The sequence below is a fragment of the Cheilinus undulatus genome, linkage group 14 (assembly GCF_018320785.1).
Source record: "Cheilinus undulatus linkage group 14, ASM1832078v1, whole genome shotgun sequence".
NCBI classification, from domain to species: domain Eukaryota; kingdom Metazoa; phylum Chordata; class Actinopteri; order Labriformes; family Labridae; genus Cheilinus; species Cheilinus undulatus.
In genome coordinates this window covers 9,967,785-9,991,315 of record NC_054878.1, presented here as the reverse complement: position 1 = coordinate 9,991,315, position 23,531 = coordinate 9,967,785, and the positions used below count along the sequence as shown (strand labels likewise).

The following is a 23,531-nucleotide window of genomic DNA, read 5'->3' as shown; positions in this document are numbered from 1 at the left end:
TGCAAAAGTAAGGATGGGCCAGGGCCAGGGGCCGAAATCCACTTCATGACTCTTGAAATCCGTGAAGCTGTGCCAGAAAACTTGTACTTTGGTGTCACATGGACAAGCACCTTCATGACCAATCAGTAACCCTCTGGAGGCAAAGTCCTTCAGTTCCAGCAGCATAAATATCATAAGCTTGAAGGTCTTTTTATTAGCACATAAACAAAGCAGGCAGAGCTGGTGTCTCTCAGCTGGATGATGAAGAGAGAAGTCTTCTTGTTTGCACTAGTGGCCCTGGCCACTTCATATGCTGTAAGTATTTCTACTGTTAATATTTAATAAGCTCTATGTGATGCAGATTTGTTACTGTGGGAAGGCTTACTCTGCTTTATTTTCATTCAGATACCTCTTTCCTATGAGGTGCATGGTATGTATACATGGTAATGACTTTCTGTGAAAGAAAACTTGACATTTAGATGCTGTGAATGTTCTCTGAGAAATGTTTCTGTGTTGCAGAGGTGTATGAGAACGGTGAGGATGAGAACCCCATCCTAAACCTGGGTGAGCGACCACATGCCAGCTACTCTTGCTGGAAAAAACATTAACACAGCATCTTTAATATTTCCTTAAAGAGAGAGAAAACTTTGTAATACTATTTTTTCTACTGCTTTTTTCCTATTAATTTTGCTCAATGTGCCACAGGTTCAGAAGACAACCTGCTCGAAGGAGATATTTTACTCCCGGTAAGCTCTTTAATTGTTATTAGTTATTTAGAACTTGTTGGCTAAATCAGTGCACGTTTGACTGTTGCATCCTTTGATTGTCATTATCTTGAGTAACCATGAGCAGGACTTATCTCAGACCAGATAGCTGCTGAGGTGTGCATACTTTTATAGTTTTGAGAGGATAACAGGTTACAGCTTATGAGGCTTGAAAAGTTAATAAAAGACACTTTCTCATGTTTCAGAAAGGAAGGAACGCTCTGATTGACAAAACTTACAGATGGAAATTTCCAATCCCTTACATACTGGGCGATGATTTGGGTAAGTTGCATTAATATTCAGTACAGAGACAATCTCTTGACCCATCAGCAATCATCATCTGTAATTGTCTGATAATTGCTTTATAACTCTGTGAACAGAAGTTATTTTTTTTCAGAGGTTGGCATCAAACCCAGTTCAGGCCAAAGAGTCACGGTGTAAGAACGTCACAGGGTACAGCTGCAGTCACAGCTCAAATCAGGCCGGCCAACAATGCTTACTGTGATTCAGATTTTCTTAACCTAAGCAGTCGGTGTAAGCATGTTGGAAGCAGATAAGTTGAGAAAATTAATTTTTCTCTCATTATCATCTACACTGAGTACCCGATAATAGCAAAGAGAACACAGAATTTTAGACATTTTTCACATTTATGAAAAAAAAGACATGTCACATTGATATACTGTAAGTATTAAGACCCTTTGCAAAAACACTTAAAACTTAGCTCAGGTTCCTCCCATCTTTGGTTTGTTTCTGAGATGTTTCTACACCTTTACTGGAGTCCAGCTGTGGTAAAATAAACCAACTGGACATGATTTTTAAAGGCAAACACCTCTATATAGAAATTCTCACAGCTGACTTCATTTCACTGCTTGGCAAGATTTCCTTTTCCATGTGGCATTAACATCTGTAGTTTAAAGTTAAAATAAGATACTTTATAGTCATTCTTATGCTAAAGACAAGATAATACAGATAAAAATACAAGTTATAACACAATTCAAAACAAGAGCAATGTGTAATATATACAAAAAATAAAGGACTGAGGGTGTCGTGTCTCTTATCCCATCCAGCTGATGATGAATCTGTAGGAAAGTTCACACAGTTGTTGAGCATCATGGGAGGTTTTTTCTGTCTGTTTTACAGAATCATCAGCATTTACCTGTTCAGTATACTGAATATTTGTTTCTTTCTTCAGATCTCAATGCTAAAGGATGTGTCTATCAGGCTTTTGAGATGTTCCGGCTGAAGTCTTGTGTCGACTTCAAACCCTATGAAGGAGAGAAGACGTACATCAAGTTTGAGAAGAGGGGAGGGTAAGACTCCAGTTTGTTTTCACATGTTTCACAAAATCTGCTTGCAAAGTTACAGTTGTCTGTCCTCCTTAGGTAGGGATTCAGAAAAACCTAAGTTGCAAAAAAACATTTTAATGCTCTGTGGGATGAATATAACCATGCCAGACTGACGGTTTTACATGTCAAAGGCAAATCAGGAATTTTTGAAGTTGTTACTTCACATTTCATGTCATGACAGCTGCTACTGCTAGTAGGAGCTGCTGTTCTGTTGCTGTATCTCATTCATGTTTAGTGCTGCTGACCTGTGATTGACCATGATTAGACTCGCTATTCCCCCTGACGCTGTTAACCCATCTGAAATTTATGGGTTTAGGGTTTTGCTGCAAGAAATGCCAGAATGTTTTTCAAGCAGCTCGCAGCAGCTTTCAAAGCATTCTGGGCAGGTAGGGTGATTTAACAGCTTTTCCCCCTCATTAGGTGAAATCCATCCACAAAACAAAAACAGTGGTTTACTTGTAAGCAGGGGCGTAGCACAGGGGAGAAAAAAGGGTACTGATTACCTGGGCCCACAATAGGGAGGGGCCCTTGAAGAGCCTACAATTAAAAGTGTGTTTTTATCTATTTTTTCTTAGTAATTAGTGTCATTATTGAATCAAAAGCAACAAAATGAAGGGGTCTACAGACCAAAATTTGCATCAAATAGAGTAAAACAAATACTGGGGGGCTTCAGCTCCTCCCTTAAAAATGCCCAAATGGTGTAGTCCAGTGGTGCAAAATAATGTAAGTAAAGTCAATTTAACAATAGTAAAAATATTGCTCATAAATGGAGAAATCAGGCTTCAAAAATACATTTAAAAAGCATATGTATTTGTACAAAAAAAAAAAAAAATGCAACATTTGTTGCTTGGCTAGCCAGCAGGGGGGGCAGCTGTGTAATATTCTTTCTGGGGGTCAAGAATACCCAGCTACGCCCCTGCTTGTATGTCTACTCCTAAAGGAGAGCTGTTTCATTTAACAGTTGTCTGTAGAAAACAAAGTTTAACAGTGAACAACGCCTGGAGTCATAAACACTGTGTATGCAAAAAAAAAGGCCTGAAACTAGCGAACGCCACATCCCACTCAAGAATGTCTATGTGTATGTCTATTTAAAAAACAAATGGAAAATGTGTGCTCCTAAACTGTGAGAACACTCTAGTCTATGTGCATGAATGTTTTAGAGGCTGAGGGAAATTGGTGCAAACACAGCGAGATGGAGAATTAAAGAAAACGTATGTATTAATGCATCTGAAATAACACAAACTGACCAAATAGAAAACTTTATTTCACATCATTATTAGAAGTTTGATTTTTAACGAGTGCCTTGTGAGCCAAATTCTACTTCTAATAGGAAAGTGTGTAGTATTTATACCTAAATCTGCCATTCGTTTCGTTATCAGAGTCTCACCTTCATTCAGCCTGAGTGCAGGTGGACAAACCGTAACTTTGTTTGCTGTAGAAATCCAAACACCAAAAAAGAGTGAAACAACAGCGACCACAGTGCCTGAAATTATTCAAATGTTGTCTTTGTTTTCACAGATTGTGGTTTTTAGTTTGAATAAATTTCACTTTGCTGTAAGGCGCTCGGAGTAAACAGAGACACGGCAGATTCCTCTGACATCTGACATGAGATCTGACATTATGTAAAGAAATCAAATAAAAATGCAGTGAAACTTGTGTGTAATGATGAATAGTGGGTTTTTTGGCACTATAAGAGCAGTAATGTGGTCTCAGTCTGTTTTTCCAGTGTTTGTGACTGTTTCTGCTGTAGCAAACTAACAATGAGTGTTGTCTACCCACTCTATCATTCAGAAGCTTCTTAGTTTTTGGTCAGGAGTAGAAAGTAACAAATTACATTCACTCAAATTACTGTATGTGAGTGTTTTTGGACTCTTGTACTCTTTAGAGTGCATTTTGAAATCAAAACTTTCACTTCTACTTAAGTAAATTCTAACTTTTTAAAGTGTACTCTTACTTGAGAATACTACTCTTGTATTTTTTCCACCTCTGTTGACTCCACAGTAGCACATAGCGACAGAATGAGTTTTGATGTCTCAGTGTTAAACATTACAGGGTTGATTTTAACGCCTACAGTGTAATTTCAACTCCACCCTGAGTGATATGGTTTTCAGTGTTGGAGTATTTGACAGTCTTATTCCAACAGTGTTAGTTCAACTCTGTAAAGATTTTACTGATCTAAGCTCTGCCCACTGGGATTTCATATCTGGGGGGATGTGTAGGCATTGGTTCCCATCATGCTCTTGGGCAGAGTGTTTAGACATGTTTATATGTGTTAGGGTGTGTTTGGATATGTCCGTCTGTTGTGCAGTGATCCCTGCTGGGGTCCTTCAGGTCTGGTTTATTGTTGGTTTGATTTGTGACACATTTGCACCATGACTGAATTTACCCACTGAGTTGTAGTTCAAACCCGCTACTTTAGCTGCTCCCACAGGACTTACAGAGAGTATTCTTCATAAGTACGCATTGCCTTGTTATGAGATTGTCTCTCTACTTTGTTTATTTGAGGAGACCCACCTTATTACAGTTTTTCAAGAGCCACTGCAGCTCTGCTATACTGTCAAATGTTTAACACTTTCAAAAGTGTAGTTTAACTAAATGTAGGGTGGACCATTATAGACATTTCTAAAGAGTTAAATTTGATATGAGTTAAATGTGAATTTTTACTCTATTATAGAGGTGTGACTTTATCTGAACAACCTGGTTGGAGATCTGTTGTCTTGTTGTTATTGTCAATTAGGAAAGATGGTATTTTACTCTATATTTAACTGTTCAGTAGCTACTCAGTTAAATTATTTTTACTTTTATTTAAGAAGCTTTATCAGTACTCTTAATTTTACAGGCAGAAAAGGATCTAATCTTCGTACACACAATTAAAGGGTGATCATGATTTATTTATACATCGTGTTAAATGTGCATGGGTGCCGTTTTGTGAACCTAAATTACATTTGGTGCCTTCCATTTCCAGGGTTTGGTTGCACATACACTTTTAGCCTAGATACATCAATTTTCTATATAAATACGGACCCTAGTCTCTTCTCGTCATCTTTTGTTGTTGTTTTAATTGAGAGCTCCTTTGTGGCAGAATTTACATACAGTGCGTTTAAATCACTGTCCCAAGTCTCTTTGCTTTAATTTTTTTGTTCACCACCTTAATGTTCTGTCCTCACTGTCTCAGGTGTTTCTCCAGCGTTGGTGACCAGCAGGATGGTCAGATTCTGTCTTTGGGGTCAGGCTGTGACCACAAGGCCGTAATCGAACATGAACTCCTCCACGCTCTGGGATTTTACCACGAACAGTCCCGTACGGACAGAGATGACTACGTTGACATCTGGCTGGATCAGGTCACACCAGGTAGGTGTTTTAAGTCTTTAAATTCTCTCTTAAGTCATTTAATGCCATCAGTTATTGATTAGAGGAACCGCCTTAAATTCTAATGATGTTAATGTATTTTGACACCATGAAATCTTCCACAGGATTAGAGCACAACTTCAACAAATACAGCGACAACTACATCACTGATCAGAACACAGCGTATGACTACGAGTCCATCATGCATTACCGGCCGTTCTCCTTTAATAAGAATGAATCCATCCCCACCATCACCACAAAGATCCCTGAGTTCTACAACATCATTGGTCAATACCTGGACTTCAGTATGATGGACACCCTCAGGCTCAACCGCATGTACAACTGCTGTATGTATCTGCTGCAAGAGTCATTCTCAAAGCTGAACATTTAACAAATATTCCTTTTTTCTGAAGAATCCAAATAGCAAGAGCATTATCAGATGTTTGGTCTATCTGGAATAAATTCCTTGTAAAGTCAACTTGCTGATGTGGCAAAGCGCCGAACGGGCATATGCTCTGATACCTGACCTGACCTGATATCGTTACTGATATTTAAATATAATTCAGACTTAAAACTTCAGTCTTTAAACTTCACAGTTTGAGGATTAACAAAGTAACAGATTTCAGTTCTTAACACGCGCTTCAAAATTAAGGGAACAATAACGAATAATAAAAAAGAAAACTTGTCTGCCTCTCCTTAAACTCAACCAACAAACTTCTTTGTACCTATCTTTAATGTGTTAAAAAGAAGGCATGACTGTTAATCAACCAAGCAGTGAGTTTGTTGCAAAACAAATGTTTGCAATGTTTCAGAACCAGAACAGTTTCTAAATTGATCTTGCACAAGTATTTCCAAGTTTTTTCCAATGAGCTTGTTGTCCCAAACTTTCCTCAGCTCTTACTGGTTTTCCTACAAAAGCTGAATCTATTTTTTTCTTTACCTGTGTTATCAGATACCTTTAGATTAATTGCAGATGACTTTGATCCCAGATTTCCATGCTGTTCTTTTACAAAGCAGGTAGTTAGAGTTGTGGTGACAAAAATGGGTTCAAAACCTCTAACATAGCTCTTTGAATCCTCCCTCAGCTGGTCCTCTCACCCTCCTGGACCAGTGTGCTTTTGAATATGCCAGTATCTGCGGTATGATCCAGGCCTCCAACGATGACGCTGACTGGGTTCATACCCAGGGCACCGTGGGTTCAGAGGATCACACAGTGTTGGGAAGATGCAGAGGTCAGAGTTCAAAGTAATCTCTTTGGAAATCTGTATCTGAAGTCATTATTCTCAGTTCAAACAGAGATTGATGAAAGCCATGTTGTGATATAATTTCTTATTTTGCAGATGCGGGGTACTTCATGCATTTCAACACCATGACTGGGAAGCCTCAGGAGTCGGCTCTGCTGGAATCTCGAACCCTGTACCCCAAGAGGAAGCTTCAGTGTCTGCAGTTCTTCTACAAGATGACAGGAAACCATAATGACAGACTGGTGATCTGGGTTAAGATAGATGATGGCACAGGAACCGTCCGTAGAATGAAGAAAATTCAAACCTTTTATGGTATTTATCAAGCGCGCATGTTTCTATTGGATACATCAGTCATAGCAGAGCATTTCTCCAACTTACACATGCCACAGCCAGTTTAAAATCTTAAAATCTTCTGAGGCACTTCAAAACCAACCATATGCGAGATTTAAAGTATTTAAGATCTGTCCTCTTGTCCCTCTACCCAGCTGATTCAGACCACTCCTGGAAGATCGGCCATGTTCAAATGGAAGTCGGGGTTAAATTCCGGTATGCTTTCCAGGCAGTGCGTGGTAATCCCTCTGCATCATCAGGCGGTATCTACATCGACGACATCAGCTTGAGTGAAACACGTTGCCCTAATGCAGTGTGGAGGATCCAGAACTTCTCTAAGATCATGGAAACAGCCGACCTTAGCACAGTCATTGAGAGCCCTCGCTTCTACAGCCCTGAAGGTTATGGCTATGGTATCAGTGTCTACCCTTTGACAAGTTATTCTGATTACACGGGTAACTACGTTGGGCTTTACTTCCATTTGGCGAGTGGGGACAACGATGCAGTGATGCAGTGGCCGGCAGTGAACAGACAGGCAACGCTGGTGGTGATGGACCAGAACCCAGATATTAAGCTGAGGATGTCGACAGCTCGGAGCCTCACGACAGATAAGAGGATGAGTAAGTTCTCCTTATCCTTTATATCCATAGAGCAACAGACAAGACATGCACAGTCTCTAAAAATGCTTTAAATATCTTTAAACATGGACAGAAGTTGGCTTGTGGACTTCCTGTTTGATTTGAGTCAAAGAAGCTTTTTCGTACATGCTGACATGACTCGCATGCCCACAAATGTTCAGAATCCTAGGGGGCTGCACTTTTGAATCATTTAGTGAGCGCCACTGAACCAATAGGCCACTTACAAAACTTAAATAAATCATCTCAGCATGCAACTGAAAATTTTTGTGCCACGTTTCATGGCTCCACTTGTGTTATAAGACCCAGATAATTCTACTTCCTGTTTCATGGTGAACTAAAGATTGCCATCGCCACATGTATTCAAGTAGACTTTTCACCTTGAAAAGTGTGTATGGTCAAGCCTTGGGAACTGCCTGGGCAAATGTCAGCATGATTTGGCCAACCAACTAGAATCTGTGAGGTTAAAACTCTGAGGCAGTAACTTCCTTTTGTCAGAGAGTGGTGCTTTTTTCAAAACGTCAGGCAGAAATGTGTTTTGGCCCAGACTGTTACCACGGACATGAAATTTGGTTCAGATACAATAATGACACCAAATTTAGGGTGAGGTATGACAATGTTTTTGTTTGACGCCCTATCGAGGCCACATACTCTGACGAAAAGTCACAGAGTTTTGCACACTGCTGAATCAACTTCATAAGGCCTTCCTGACACAAATTTGACATGGTACAGTGGTGCAGTGTACCTTGACATCTGTTGTCACCACTAGGAAGCTCAGTGATGTATGATGCGTTTGACCATATGAATGTGTGCAGGCTGTAACCCTTCAGAAACAAAGGAAGTTTGACCCAGATTGGACGATGCACAGCTGAGTTATGAACAACTTCCTGTTTTGTTTTAAAAATGCACATAGAGGGCTAGGCATGGCTCTGCCCCTTGACGAATGACAAAGTTTTCAATAAATTTTCATCATCAAGGTCTCTTCTAGCTCTGTGCCAAAGTACAAGTCTATCAGATGAAAGGGTGAATTAAATCAAGTACAGCCCCAGAACAGGCCGAATACACCTAATATTTTGGTAATTTATTCAGAATGGCAGATTTCCTGTGGGAGTCAGGGTTTTGCTCCAAGAGACTTTTTGGTAGATCTCCCAAAGCTGAATCCACCAAATTTCATAACACTGAGTAAAAATCTCACCTCACATGGTTCCACTTTCTTTTTGCGTCCTCTAGCACCAGATGGAGACTTCTACTGGGACAATCCCTCCAAGGTGGGGACGTTCGATCCCTCCTGTAATTGCTACCGAGGAGGATCATGGGGCTGGAGAAACTTTGTGAAGCACTTTGACCTGAAACGGCGGGACTACCTGAAGAACGATGACCTTATCATCTTTGTTGACTTTGACGGTGAGTAAAACCTTTTTTAAAAGGCAGTTTCACGTCTCTTTACCGTGGAGTTTTGTGGTATGCAGAGTGAATAATGATATTTTTGTCCACAGATATAACATCTCTGATCAACACTGAAGTCCCAGTTGAACCAAATGTTTAAGATCAGTCTGGAATTTTTTGTAATTTTGCTTGAGGTAAGATATTAGACACATTTCCTTCTGGAAAATGCATCGAATTTGTATGTAATCCAGTGAAATTCTTTTTTTTTTCATTTACAGAATAAAGATACAGCTGGAAGAAAAGAATCATCTGATGGTGAAGAATGGATGAAATGACACTGCTTTTACAAAACATCAACTAAAACTAAACACCTAGTTTAGGTACAACTGACAGAGATACATGCATTATAAGACAAATGTCTTAAATTGTTTGCACAACATTCAGTTGACAAAAATCTTTGTAAGACTTGCGTAACATTTATATGACTGTTATTTCTGATTGAGATGCCCTATTAAAAGCTATCACAGAACAAGTTTGCATTGTGTTTTTTCTTCATATAAACTCTTAAACAGACACCTTTTTTTATTATTATTTGTTAAAAAATGATAGAGCAAACCTGTACCTTGCTGGCCTGCACTCATACTCTTCCAGCCCCATCTGTTGGGACGCATTATTATATGACACTGAAAACAAGAAGCAATGAAGAAACACAGACAACATGATGGTAACTTTACTGACTTTGCTGCTTATTTTGAATTGTCTTTGTCAGGTACAGCCCTCTGGCACTCCACTGCTATTTAAAAGTATGCTAGAGGATAATGGTTATATTAATATGTCACAATGATATGCACTGTGCTCTTGTGCTTGGATGTACAATTGAACTGTGCTAAAGCACACCTTTTCTATCTGTGCAAAGGCCAAGGAAAGGCAGAGAGCACTCACAAGAGTCAAACTAAACGTTGAGGTGCAAGTGTGCTTGGAAGTATGAGCCGCCAAGTGTGAGCGCACCTTAAGGAACAAAAACATGACTGACAATCTAAGACAAGATAAACATTTAAAGGTGCATAATTACAGCAGTCCTGCAAGGACATGAATGCATATATTTGATTTATGCTCACAAACATTTCATTCAAAGGTTTTTTCCCCCCATATTATGTTTCACTCTTAAAAGGAATAACAGCACATGAACTGATGAACTGTTACTAAAACAAGGTCTGATTCATGTAAATAAAGCCATATGATACGGGCCAAGATCACTTGATTCAAGTTAAAGTCTTTTGGGGGGCAGCTCTCTCTAGGCTAACTTTAACACTGACACACGAGAAAAACACAAGAATAGCAGAGTTTTATCAACACTGTTGGACAACCAGCTCCATTTGTTCCCTTCTTTTCCCTCTATCCTCTTCCTCACCCCCATCCTGTCTTTCCCCCTACTGGGAGATAATCAGACTCTTTCTACAGACGTTTGGCTACACCTTGTGGACATTTCATCAAACTGCATTATTGGCTAAAACATTAACATTCAATCAGCATCCGTTAATTCCAAAGACATCATGAAATGTGGCCTGTACTGGAACATGAAGCTTGTGCCTGAGTCTATTACGTTTCTTAGTTTCAGCACAAGAAAGTGCAGCTGTTGTCAATGTGTAAACAAACATTTTGACCAGAAAAAATGGCCAAAGTTTTTTGTTTGTTTGTTTGTTTTTTGACAAAATTGAAACAACAACGTAAATGGCACAGATCTGAATATTTCTGCTGCACTGAAGTTTCGCAAGTGCACAGTGGCCTCCTTTATTCTCAACTCAAAGAAGTTTGGCACAACCAGGACTCTTCCAAGAGCTTGTCGCCTGGCCAAACAGAACAATCAGGGGAGAAGGGTCTTAGTAAGAGAGGAGACCAAGAACCTGATTGTCCCCCTGACTGAGCTCCAGAGATCCTGTGTGGAGATGGGACAAAGATGTAGAAAGACAGCTATCACTGCAGCGCTCCAGTGATCTGCATGTATGGCAGAGTGGCTAAACTGAAGTCTCTCCTTTGTTCAAAACACATGATACAAATGCCAAGGCCAACTGACCTCATGTGCATCCTTTGGTTGTGAATGCAATACCTCAAGAATGCAGTGAGGGATTTTCATCAAACATTGCATATTTGTTCAGTCTTATTCAGGGATGAAGTGACTAGATTCTGGTGGCCATGAGTCAAAGGTAAAAGTCTTGTGAAAGCATTTAACCACCAGGCTGTCGCTCTATTTGTTGTCCTGTATGTTCCTTCAGTGTAAAAAGTTTGGACACCCCTGATATAGAGAGTTCTGTTTCTTCACAGCCAGCTGACATTACTTGAACTAATGGCACTATCAGCACCTACAGATCTGCAGAGGTCAAACCCATTAACGTCATAATTGCTGGTTTTATTGGACTTCAGGATATCAATCTTTGGTGGATCAGCTGACTCTGCAGCCTGCTCTCATCACATGTACCTACCAACACAGCTGTCAACATGTAGCCTCAGTGGTAAACCAGTACACGTGTGACTACCTGTTAATGGTTAAACACTATAATCCTGATCAAAGTTCCTCTCTGCTGTCTTATGAGCATGTTTACACATGTAGAGGTGAAATAATTCTCTCTCAGATGGACAGCATGACGTCTAGGAACATTTTGGTGAAGATTGCTGCGTTGATTGGACTCTTTTTGTTTACTGAGGTAGGAAACAGTGTGTATTGAATATGTTACTGAAAAAAATTTGTCTATTGAGTCGGTTTAAATTAAAGTTTTCTCTTCCTGTAGGTCCAGGCTGCTCCGACAGGCTCTGGTTTGTCTTTTAAACTTGTCTATCCTAAAATATCTTAAATGTGTTAGTTATCTGCTCTGAGAGTGAATTTGTTTTCCAGGTGATGATGCAGATGCTGGTGAGCTGAGGGATGACATACTAGAGATCAATAGAGGTATGCTTGTAAGCACTTTCTTGCACCATGATCTGTGTTTATCAGCTGACTTTTAAGTGAGTTAACTATATGTATTAACATTTTTAGGGTTGAATCACCTTTTTGAGGGAGACATTGCTGGGAATGTAAGTACACAGAGAGGAAGCAAGGCAATACGATCATGAAGAACTGAAAGATATCCTCTCCTATTAATGCTTCGTCTGCGTTTTACAGCCGAGCAGGAATGCAATCCTTGATGAAACAAGAAGATGGACGTTTCCAATCCCTTATATCTTAACTGACTCTTTAGGTATGCACTAAAGAGTACATTTCTACCTCCTTTCAGTGCTTCAGTGTGCTTATTTGGAGGTTTTCTCCATTTCTCCAGACCTGAATGCTAAAGGTGTGATCCTCCAGGCTTTTGAGGAATACCGTCTGAGATCCTGTGTGGACTTTAAGCCCTATGAGGGTGAGAGCAGCTACATCTCCTTCACCAAGCTCTCAGGGTGAGCTGCTCTATGCATACTGTCATCGTTCCATCAGAAAGGTTGCCTCAAGAACCGGAGACAGAAGATTCTGATGTGATTTAATACTGCTATGAGTACACTTACACCGCCATAGGTTTGTTGTTTAACCATATTTATTGTCTTTCTCATTAAATCAGATGCTGGTCGTATGTTGGGGATGATAAAGTTGGCCAGAATGTGTCCATAGGAGCTGGATGTGACACTAAAGCTGTTGTGGAGCATGAGCTCCTCCACGCTCTGGGCTTTTACCATGAGCAGTCTCGCTCTGACAGAGACGATTACGTCAAAATCTGGTGGGACCAGATTGAAGAAGGTTGGTCACAGTTAATTTATATTTTATTCCAGCTCTTCCCAAACTTCAGTATACCCCAGACCAATTTGGCCTGTCAAAACCCTGCTCCAACCACAACATGACACTCTAAGTATTTTCTACATTTGCAGTATTTGCCTGTAGGCTAGGAAGCTAGCTAACATTAGTGTTAGACAGCTAATTAGAACTGAAGGCAGTGAGTGTCATCAGATGCCTTTGCGCTGAAATATAAAGAGAAGAAAAATGCCTTGCAAGATAACAGGTTGCAGATAAAAAAGCAGTTCCCATCAGTAGTCTGACTGAACTGGAGATTGCCCACACAATTTCCCCTCACACTTTCAAATAGTTTGTTTGTTGTTCGTTCCTCAATGAACCATTCAAATCATTGCTTTCAGCTGAATAAAAGACAACTTTTCCCAGTCATACATCCTATTATCAAAGTTAAAATAGTGGAAACTCTTGTCTCTTCTCACTCTCGTGAGCCTAAATCTCGTCTCGTGAGCTAAGTGTCTCGTCACACCCTTATTATCTAGCTATTTGTGATCCACGGCTTGAGCATGTCTGCCACATTCCTCTCCAGCTACAACAGTTACTGGTAAACAAAAAGTAGCTGCAGTGGCAGGTATGTTTTTGTAGCTTTTCACAAACTTCAGAAAACCTGAGAAGCTTCTGGTTCCCACCAGAGCCCTCATGAAACCATAGCATAAGGATGAAAGTATTTTCCCCACAGGTTTATTTCATAAACAGAGAACTTTCTTGGGAACACTTATGTGGCTTACACACTAGGGGCCTGATACCACTTGAGCCCAAAGTCCGGAGTGTCGTATTAGCTATATGACGTCATCATAAAAACTAACTCTTTCCATGGCGGGGCAGTTTGTTCACATTTTTCCTCAATAAAAGGCAGAAATCATCAAATTCAAGTGATCAAACGGCCTGTTATGACTCTCCTTACAGATGAACACAAGTTGGAGTCAGTGAGATGAGATTTAAAGGCAATAAAAGTCTCCTGTCACCTCAAAAACCACTGTGTCTGCACAGCAAGCCCATGTTATCCACTGAGCTGCACGTAGTAGTAGAAGAAGCTGGTTTATAATGATGTGTCTTTTAAAGTTCGTTCATCTTTTCACAGGGAAGGAGCACAACTTCAATAAATACGAGGATGACTTCATCACTGATTTGAACACGCCCTATGATTACGAGTCCATCATGCACTACAGACCTCTCTCCTTCAACATTAACGACAGCATACCAACAATCACCACCACCATACCGTATTTTAATGACGTGATTGGCCAGCGTCTGGACTTCAGCGCTGTAGACATCACCAGGCTCAACCGCATGTACGACTGTGGTGAGTGGGTCCTTTAATACCTACATTAAAGTTTAAACATCTGCTTACCATGGGTGCTCAGAATCATATCATTAAATGATGGCCAGTGTCTGCCGGATGTGTTTTACAAGTTAGTCCTATAAGGTCATAATTCCTCGGTGTTGTCTTAATCTTGTTTTTCCTGTTATTGACCTAAAGTGACACACTAACAATATATTAACATGAAATATAAAACTTTACTTCTGTTCTTGAAATCCTCCAAATTAAATAAACCATGTGCTCATCTCTGCCTTACCTGATGTGTTTAATTCTGGATGTCATTTCTCAGCCAATACACACACTCTCCTGGACCAGTGCTCCTTTGAGCTGATCAACATCTGTGGAATGATCCAGAATGAGAACGACAACGCAGACTGGGTCCAGACTCTCAGCAGCCCAACTGATGTAGACCACACCCTGGCAGGACGCTGCAGAGGTACTGAGGCTGAGGTTTATAAAAGAAAAATCTCTAAAGGTGTTCTCACATTCGAGGCTATTGCTTCCTGTCATGTAAACTGTAAATAAAAACAGAATGCAGGGTTTATCAAAGCTATAAAACCATATTTTATTTACAATAGAACCAAAACTACATATCTGATGTTGAAACAGAGACATTTTACCATTTCACTAAAAACATTAGCTCAGTTTGAATGTGATGGCGGCTCATGTAAAAAAAGGAATGGGGCAACTAAAGGCTGGAAAACCAGTGGTACAAATAAAAGCGCATTTTGCAGCTTTTTAAGTTAACTGGTAAAATGCCAGTAACATGACTGGGTATAAAAGGAGCATTTTAGAGAGGCAGAGTCTCTCAGAAATAAAGATGAGCAGAGGTTCACCAATCTGCAAACAATGCGCCTAAAAATTAGGGGGAAATTTTAGAAAAAATGTTCCTATACATATTGTCATGACTTTGAATATCCCCCCAGCTACAGTGTTTATTATAGTTATAAGATTCAGAGAATCTGGAGAGATCTCTGAGCAGAGGGGATAAGGCTGTGAGTCAATATTGGATGCTCATGATCTTTGGGCCCTAAAGTAGCACTGCATTGAAAACAGGCATTATTCTGTACTGGAAATCACTGCATCGGCTCAGGAACACTTCCAGAAATCATTGTCTGTTAACACAGTTTGCAAGTTAAAGCTGAATCAGGCAAGGAGGAAGCCATATATGAACACGATCCAGAAATGCTGCTGTCTTCCCAGGGCCAAAGCTTTAAAATAGACTGAGTAAAAATGGAAAACTGTTCTGTGGTCACATGAATCAACATTTGAAACAGAGAAAATCAAAAAATTTGCTGCTAAAGTTTGAATGTAATGGTAAAATGTCTCCATTCCAACATCTGATATGTTGTTTGTTTTCTATTGTGAATAAAATGTGGGTTTAAGAGATTTACAAATTTTTGCATTCTGTTTATATTAACAGTTAACACAGCATCATAACTTTTTGGAATAGTGTTGTGCATAATTTCCATCTGGTTTCAAAAGTCTGATTGGGCAGTGGCCTCATTATTTTTTAGGGGTTCAGGGATAAAATAGGGTTGGTTCAGCACACCTAAAAAGCCTTAGATGATCTAATGATCCAAGCTATCATTTAATGTCATTCTCAAAACTGTCCATCTATTGTTGCCTGGATTTTAGACTCTGGCTACTTCATGAAGTTTGACAAATCCACTGGTGAAGTTGGAAGCAGTGCCTCTCTGGAGTCCCGTATCCTCTACCCAAACAGGGACGAGCAGTGCCTGCAGTTCTTCTACAGAATGACCGGGACCGCTTCAGACAAACTTGTGATATGGGTCAAGACTGATGATGGGACAGGGACCGTACGGAGTGTCAAGAAGATCCACACCATCATAGGTATTTGATGTTTCTGTTCATGTGCTTCATCTTTGGACCATTATAGAGTCGACTGAGGAGCAGATAAGAAAATAATCATTCTGACCCTGTCCATTTGATGCAACTGTAAAAGAGACAAGTATTTTAGTATTGACGAAGATATCGTCCTAATGCTATAATGTCTAAATCACACGATATTTTGTCTTCCAGGTGATGGAGATGACTCCTGGAAAATTGCCCATGTGACTCTCAAGATGACGGAGAAGTTCCGTTACTTCTTCCAGGGCATCAGAGCGGCGGCTGGCTCTTCTGGCGCCATCCTCATTGATGACATCACTCTCACAGAAACCGTTTGCCCCAGTGCTGTCTGGCAAATTCCCAACTTCACCAACATCCTAGCCAGCACTCCTGCTGGCAGTAAGATAAACAGCGAGTGTTTCAACAGCCCTGAAGGCTACTCATTCGGTATCACGGTTTATCCAAACGGTAGAGACGCCGAGTACCCAGACTATGTTGGCGTTACTCTGCACCTCTGCAGTGGGGAAGATGACGCAGTAATGGAGTGGCCTGCCATTAATAGGCAGGGAACCCTCGTAGTCATGGACCAGGACCCAGACGCTAAACTAAGGATGTCGTCAACAAGAAGCTTTACAACAAAAGGTAGGAAGGCTAACTTTTTACTCACTAGATTATTAGCTAAGGAGGCAGTTTTAGGTACAGAGACAAGTGGATGTTTGGTTTTCTGTAAGATTCTGTAAGATTTTTTGGGGGTCTTTTTTCTGTGGACTGAAAAAACACAAGTTTTTGCATTCATCCTATTACATCTGGAGTAAAACTAACACAGCGTTTCATCAAAAGACCATCATACCAACAGTCAAACATGGTGGTGGCAGTGCAATGGTCTGGGGTTGCTTCGCTTTGCTTTAACCTGGACAACTTGCCTTCATTGAAAGAACCATGAATTCAGCTCTCTACCAGGAAATCCTGAAGGAGAATGTCCAGCCAACAATTCATGACATCAAACTCAAGGGGGTTATCAGCAAGGCAATGGTCTGAAGCACACCAGCAAGCCCACCTCTGGATGCCATAAAAAGTGAAGGTTTTGAAGTAGGAGTATCAAAGTGCAGGCTTAAATCTGATTGAAATGCCTTCAACAGGCCATTCATGCTCAAAAACCCTCCAATGTAGATGAATTAAAACAATTCTGCAAGAAGAGAGGACCAAAATTCCTCCCACAGTGATGTGAAAGATTCATTAGCAGCTATCACAAACTCTTGATTGCAGTTGTTGCTGCCAAAAATGGAACAACCAGTTATTAGCTTTAGAGCCATTACTTTTTCACATAGGGCCAGGATGGCTTTTTTTTTTTTACCTAAATAAATGAAAACAATTTAAAAAACAACAACTTTGTACTTACTCTGGTTATCTTTGTCTGATATTTAAACTTGTTTGATGATCAGAAACATTTAAGTGTGATAAAAATGCAAAAGAATAAGAAATCAGGAAGGGAAAAATACTTTTTTTGCAGCTCTGTACACTTACCATTTCTATCAGTAATCTCTAATGTCATGAATTATCAAGGCTTGTAGCACCGCATTATGTAATAATGTAATACATTTTCCATCCATCATGTAATAACGCCACATTTTCTAAGCCACTAAGCGGTTAGGCTTAGGGCAAGGTAGTAGGGTAGGTGTTTATTCTAGAGCCCTGAAGGGGGGTTAGGTCTAGGCATAAGTCGCTAAGCGGATAGAGTTAGGGCAAGGTAGTTGGGTAGGCCATACCTTGGAGTCCACAGTAAGTCCTATGGTTAGGGTTATTACATAATGTGGCATTATTACATAATGTGGCTTTACAAGGCTGAAATCAGTATGTGAACTCTTTATGAAGTAAGGTTGGATTATAAGATGACTGTGTAAATTTTTGCGCTGTCATGAACTTATTTAAGTGAGACAAGACTTCATGCATGCAGATTTCTCTTCCTGTTCACTGTCTGATAGTTAATCACTAAACCTTAATGTCAGTGTTGTGTTGAGGGCTCTTTCTACAGTTTTGAATACCAACATGATTCATATAGCAGCCTTCAGTATCTTTAACTCACAGTTATGAATCAGTTGGAATTTATATCTGGAGACTCTTGGCTTCTTTGGCAAAAAATATAATAAAAATGTTCATGTTTTTACAAATAGGTATTCAGGCCTTAGTTACTAACTGCTTCATATTTTGACAAACTTTAATTTGTTTCTTTCCTAACCAAATTAATGAAAACAGCTGAAACAAGCACAGGGACTTTAGATGTGACAGAACCAAAATAATCAAACGTAGTGTTTACACTCTGTTTGTATTTTGCATAGATGATACAATTTGGGTATTCAGATACAAAGTGACTTGTGTTCATTGTATGCATTAACAACGTGACTTCAGTGACGGCCTGATGTCAGAGCTCATTTGCCTATCTCTTGTGCAAACAACCCGTACATCCTCTCCATGGCTCCTTTACTGTGGCTTAGTATTCCTTCATGCCATGCTGACATTGAGACTGAGTAGGGGTGAATTAGCTACGAGCTAAGAGGTTAGCATGGCCTTTTAACAGCTTTTCTCCCTCATATTGTCATAAACATGCTTTTCAAGGACACAGTGATGTACAACCTTAATTCCAAAAAATTTGGGGTGCTTTTACAGTGTAAATAACAGCAAAATGCAATAATTTCCAAAATCTCCGAACCCTGTTTGTTATTTGCTGTAGAACATAAACAACATATCAGATGTTGAAACTGAGAAAAATATTAGTTTATTTTGAATTTGATTCAGCAACATATCTAAAAAAAAGTAGGGATGGGGGGGGGGTAGGAAAAGTAATGACAAAAAGCTGGAGGAGCATTTTAGAGAAGCAGAGTCTCTGCAGTAAAGATGGGCAGAGTTCATACATTATTAATAATCATATCTGTGTTTGAAATGTTTAGCTGTGACTTGTGTCAACACAGAGACAAAACTGTTTGGCTTAAAGCTGCCAAAGGTTCATCAGTACAATACCTCTAATGCAGTATATGACCTCCTTAAAAATCTAAGTCCCTTTTCCTAAAAACAGAATTAAAACTGTTTAGAAATTGCTAAAAAAGATTAAAAATTGTGTAAAGTGGTGGAAATGGTGGTGGAATGGGATTTTGAAAATAGCATAAATGGGTAAGATGTGGCAAAATGTAAATACAAGTGGCAAAGATTGGTTAAAGTGAAAGAAACAGGAATAAAGAGTGGTAAAAAGGATTTAATATGTGGCAGAAATGGGTTTACAGTGGCAGAATGGATGGAAAATTTGGTGAAAAGGGATCTAAAAGCAGAGAAAATTTGTTAAAACTGCCTAAAATGGATAAAGTGATGCAAAAAATAGGCAGAAATGCGTTAAATTGGCAAAAATGAGTGGAAAAAGTGGTAAAGAGGGGTTAATAGTGGCGAAAATGAGTCAAAAGAGGCAACAATGAGTGGAAAGAGGCAATGATTGATTTCGAAGTGGCAAAAACAGGCAAAAAAGTAGTGTAAAGGGGTTTAGAATTTACAAAATGTGCCAAAAATGTGTTAAAAATGGCAAAAATTGGTGTAAAGCAGCAAAAGTGGGTTAAAAAAAGGCAAAATTGGGTCTTACTTTGGCAAAATCGATGAAAAGTGGCATAATTGGTTGGGAAATGTTTCTAAAAAGTGGCACAATCAAATACTTTCACCGTTAAAATTTAATAACAGTCTGACACACTTTGAGTTCCAACAAACGTGTCCAATTCTTTTGGCAGGCCCGTGTGCAAAATAACTTTTTACAGCTTTTTTAAACATTTCTTTGATTTCAGCATAAATCTCACCAAATTAACATGTTTTCATTTTACATTTAACTAATTTCATGCAGATATTTTCATAAAAATGTGTGATCTGGCATCTGGCAACCCCTCCCAGTGCCTCATGACCCCACATTGAGAGCCACTGGTGTAGACAGCAATAATGTGAATTTGTTGATAAATTAAATGTGTTTTGATGATTCTCCTCAGACGGTGGTGTCCACTGGAACAAACCGACAGCCACTTCAGGAGCAGTGTTTGATGAAAGCTGTAATTGTTATCGCGGTAAGGACTATGGCTGGAGTACGTTCATTTCTCACCAGCAGCTACAGAAGAGGAGCTTCCTGAAGAACGCCGACCTGATTATCACTGCTGACTTCAATGGTGAGAAACATCAGCTCTTCCTACCTGACCTAAACAAACCATACATCTGTCATTTAACAAAAAAACCTCTCATTACACCACCACAAACCTACAATTAGAAACCTCTCACACAAATGTCAGATCCATTTCTCCTCTGCTTCCGTAATCTCCATGTTTTTTGCTTAAATAAAAAAGTATTACCCAGTTATTGAATATATTTTAATATTTCACTGACCTGTTATTTTGTCAGATTTGACCCACCTGATAAAATCTGAGGTTCCTGTCACACCAGTTCCACTGAAGCACACTAAAGTGGAGGAGCCAGCTGTGGAGGTGGAAATAAAACCAGAACTTCCCAAACACAGAGAAGCCCGGTCTGTCAACCCCTGTCACCCCAATCCTTGTTTTAACGGAGGCCTGTGTGTGGAGACTGGAGGAGCAGCTTCATGCAGGTATGTGTCTGAGTTTCTAGGACTACATGAGTTCTGGTTTAAAATATGCGAACTGAAACTACAGGGTAGAGCAGGGGTCATCAAGTACATTTGCACAAGGGCCAGATTGAGTCTCGACAGAAACTCTGGGGGCCGTACTTTCACATAATAAACATTAAATAAATAGTTTGGTCTGATTGTAATACTATTGTAATAGTTTTTGAATTTTCTTTCAAAACGCAGGACATTTTAGGCATTACCAGTATTATCTATAATGCAGCAGGCCAAAGGGAGACAGGCCTGACAACAGAATTGGCTGGACCCATGAAAATCCCAGAGAAGGGGCACCCTGCTATTGTAATTTAGCACCAGTATTAACCCAGTTTTGATCCTTTTAAACCCTTTTAGCCCCTTGAACCCAATTTTTGCAAGATTTTAACCACTTTTGAAACCACTTTTCCTGCATGTTTTATCCCCTGTGTGCCACTCGTCCATTTTTTCCACTTTTCATTTAATTTTTGCCACATTTTAACCCCTTTTTATTACATTTTTTCAACATTTTTCAACTTTAAATCCAATTTTTGTCATTTTTAACCCATTTTTGATATTTTTTGGATACATTTTTGCATGCTTTATCCCTTTTGTGCTACTCTTTTATCCATTTCTGCCACTTTTTTATTCTATTTTTGCCATTTTAAGCCCATTTTCATTGCTTTTTTGAACAATTTTTTCTTTGTAACCAATATTTGATACTTTTGTTCCATTTTTTCCTGCTTTACCAATTTTTGCCACATTTTTGCCTCTTTTCACCACTTTTTCTACCAATTTTTGCGAAACTTCTGCCAACCTTCACCCTTTTTAAAATATCAGAAAACAGATCAAATGTTAAGTCATTCTATAACTATTTTAATATTAATTGTTTGTTGGATGGATTTAACAGCTGTAGACATTTAAAGCCAAATGTTGCTCTTAAAACCACCGAATCTTCTTTTCCTCCTTTTCTGGATTTAATGATCCCTGGGGGCCGGACAGGAAGCTTTGGGGGGCCTGATATGGCCCCCAGGCCGCCAGTTGAAGATCAGTGGTGTAGAGGATTTGGAATATTATGGCCAATTTTCACAGATGATTTTACATTAAATACTCATTAGGCATCATGTTATCTTCAAGATCCTGATATCTGGGCTTTTGTTTGGAATGCAATTTTAATTTCTCCCACTTATTTGGAATAAGTCAGACCTGACAATGAGACTGAGAGGTGTAATGATGTCCACTAATCTCCTGAAGGTCCTGTTTCTGCTGAAAATGCAGACCTGGATCCGTTTTAGAGCGGATGTTTTGGCTGAGTGTCGGTCAGTTGATGGGGTCTCAGTTAGTCAGAATTAGTGTCAGTCATTGAGAGAGAGATGGGGGAGTCATTTTAAGGACTTCTTCAGGCCAATACTGTTATTATGTGTTAATGGTATTTTCTATCTCCTCCATCAATGCGTGCTGCTGTTAGGCCCAGAAAAGACACATTTTCCTACAAGAAAATCATTCAGTGTGGTTCTTTGCTTTTCATAAAGAAATGTCCTGCATCCAAGCTTATTGCTTCACTGGTCGCCATAGTTCACGTGCTTGCAGTACAACATAAACACACCTGTAGCTACTGCCTCATACTCCTCAAATGACACCGGATGGTCTGGTCTTTCTCAGACCTGGCACAGGCGTACAGATATCTCAGGCTTTTACACAGAGCGACTGGTACATTTATTTGTTATTTTATTATACTAAAACTTCTGTTCTCTGCTTCTAAGGTGTGCATCGACACAGACCACCTACTACACCGGTAAAAGCTGCGAGGAAGTGAACATACATGGAAACATTTTGGGAGCTCTGATTGGTGGAGTAGCGGGGACCGTTTTGCTGACCCTCGCTATCTTCACCGTCATCAGGAGAGCTCAGTGAAGCTAAATTCAGAGGAATGACGCCTTTAGGTGTCTTTGTTTATGATTTTTGACATAATATACAGGATGTTTTAAATAATTACAACTAAAATACCCCACATACACCCATGAGGTACTACTGGTTGAAGACAAGGCTCCTTCACTGCCCTTTTCATGATGAACATTTGGGTGGGATGCATGAGTGCTGCTTTTAACCCTTAAGACCCTGTAAAGTGAAATACAAACTTTGTCTCGTAGCACACTCGATATGTTTGAATATGGTTGCTGTAAACATGAGAACACTGAGGTCTACATGTCACCTCTTTCCTGGCTGGGTTTAATGTGGGCGGGGCAAATATGTGGACAGGTGATGTCATCAGCCCACAGTGAGGAATGACCCCGCCCCTCTAACACTACAATATAATATCACAGAGCAGTTCATCTCAGTACAGTCTGTTGTTAGCTGATGTCACTGCCTTTATTGAAAGTGTTTTTTGGTTCATTGTGAGATAAATTTGCCAAATCAATCAGCTACAGTGATCCATGGATCATTTAAAGCATCATTACAGAGATTTGAGCCAGAAAAAGGACTTTGTCTCTTCTCTGGCACAGAGCCAGGCAGCTGTACTCTGCTAATAATGTTGACATTCAGACCACCAGGCACCATCCTGAAGGGAGCAGATTTTACTGCTTTATTTTTCATGATTTTGAAGCTTAATTTTGTAAACCAAAAGATATTTTGACTGAAATTTGATTTAGGGGTTCATAACACAGTGACCTGTCTTACAACAAACTGAAATACAGATGTATTTTCACCTTACAGGGTCTTTAAATGCAGTAAAAAAAAAAGGCTTAACTGGTGCCAAACACTGAACCTTTTGCATCAGTTTATTAGTGTTTAATGTGCTTGTTTTTAATCTATATATTTAAGTAAATCTTAATGTTCTTGCTTCATTAATTCTTGTTTAGAAAAGTAAAGTCTGATGTAAATTCAAGT

The 23,531-nt window shown here is 39.6% G+C and overlaps 2 protein-coding genes across 2 annotated transcripts; both read left to right on the top strand.

Annotated features, from left to right (window-relative positions):
* Window positions 1-209: 209 nt before the first annotated feature.
* On the top strand, window positions 210-9,497 carry mep1a.1 (meprin A, alpha (PABA peptide hydrolase), tandem duplicate 1). The gene is made up of 14 exons (XM_041805823.1): window positions 210-294; window positions 385-409; window positions 499-543; window positions 685-725; window positions 950-1,025; window positions 1,936-2,053; window positions 5,265-5,440; window positions 5,563-5,784; window positions 6,523-6,669; window positions 6,778-6,993; window positions 7,167-7,631; window positions 8,877-9,050; window positions 9,143-9,226; window positions 9,311-9,497. The coding sequence occupies exons 1-13, from the start codon at window positions 238-240 to the stop codon at window positions 9,190-9,192; spliced, it is 1,812 nt and encodes a 603-aa protein (XP_041661757.1). The 5' UTR covers window positions 210-237; the 3' UTR covers window positions 9,193-9,226; window positions 9,311-9,497.
* A 2,124-nt stretch (window positions 9,498-11,621) lies between these two features.
* Window positions 11,622-23,529, top strand: mep1a.2 (meprin A, alpha (PABA peptide hydrolase), tandem duplicate 2). Its single transcript, XM_041804643.1, has 14 exons — window positions 11,622-11,734; window positions 11,819-11,843; window positions 11,923-11,976; window positions 12,064-12,101; window positions 12,190-12,265; window positions 12,344-12,461; window positions 12,620-12,795; window positions 13,925-14,146; window positions 14,454-14,600; window positions 15,803-16,018; window positions 16,208-16,657; window positions 20,029-20,202; window positions 20,432-20,633; window positions 22,406-23,529. Exons 1-14 carry the CDS (start codon window positions 11,663-11,665, stop codon window positions 22,554-22,556), a joined length of 2,121 nt encoding a protein of 706 aa, XP_041660577.1. The 5' UTR covers window positions 11,622-11,662; the 3' UTR covers window positions 22,557-23,529.
* The last annotated feature ends 2 nt before the right edge of the window (window positions 23,530-23,531 follow it).

Coding starts and splice junctions, on each gene's coding strand:
- mep1a.2 (XM_041804643.1), top strand. CDS start 11,663: ATGGACAGCATGACGTCTAGGAACATTTTGGTGAAGATTGCTGCGTTG. Junction 11,977..12,063: donor CATACTAGAGATCAATAGAG/GTATGCTTGTAA, acceptor TAACATTTTTAG/GGTTGAATCACCTTTTTGAG. Junction 12,796..13,924: donor GTGGGACCAGATTGAAGAAG/GTTGGTCACAGT, acceptor ATCTTTTCACAG/GGAAGGAGCACAACTTCAAT.
- mep1a.1 (XM_041805823.1), top strand. CDS start 238: ATGATGAAGAGAGAAGTCTTCTTGTTTGCACTAGTGGCCCTGGCCACT. Junction 295..384: donor CCCTGGCCACTTCATATGCT/GTAAGTATTTCT, acceptor ATTTTCATTCAG/ATACCTCTTTCCTATGAGGT. Junction 7,632..8,876: donor CACGACAGATAAGAGGATGA/GTAAGTTCTCCT, acceptor TGCGTCCTCTAG/CACCAGATGGAGACTTCTAC.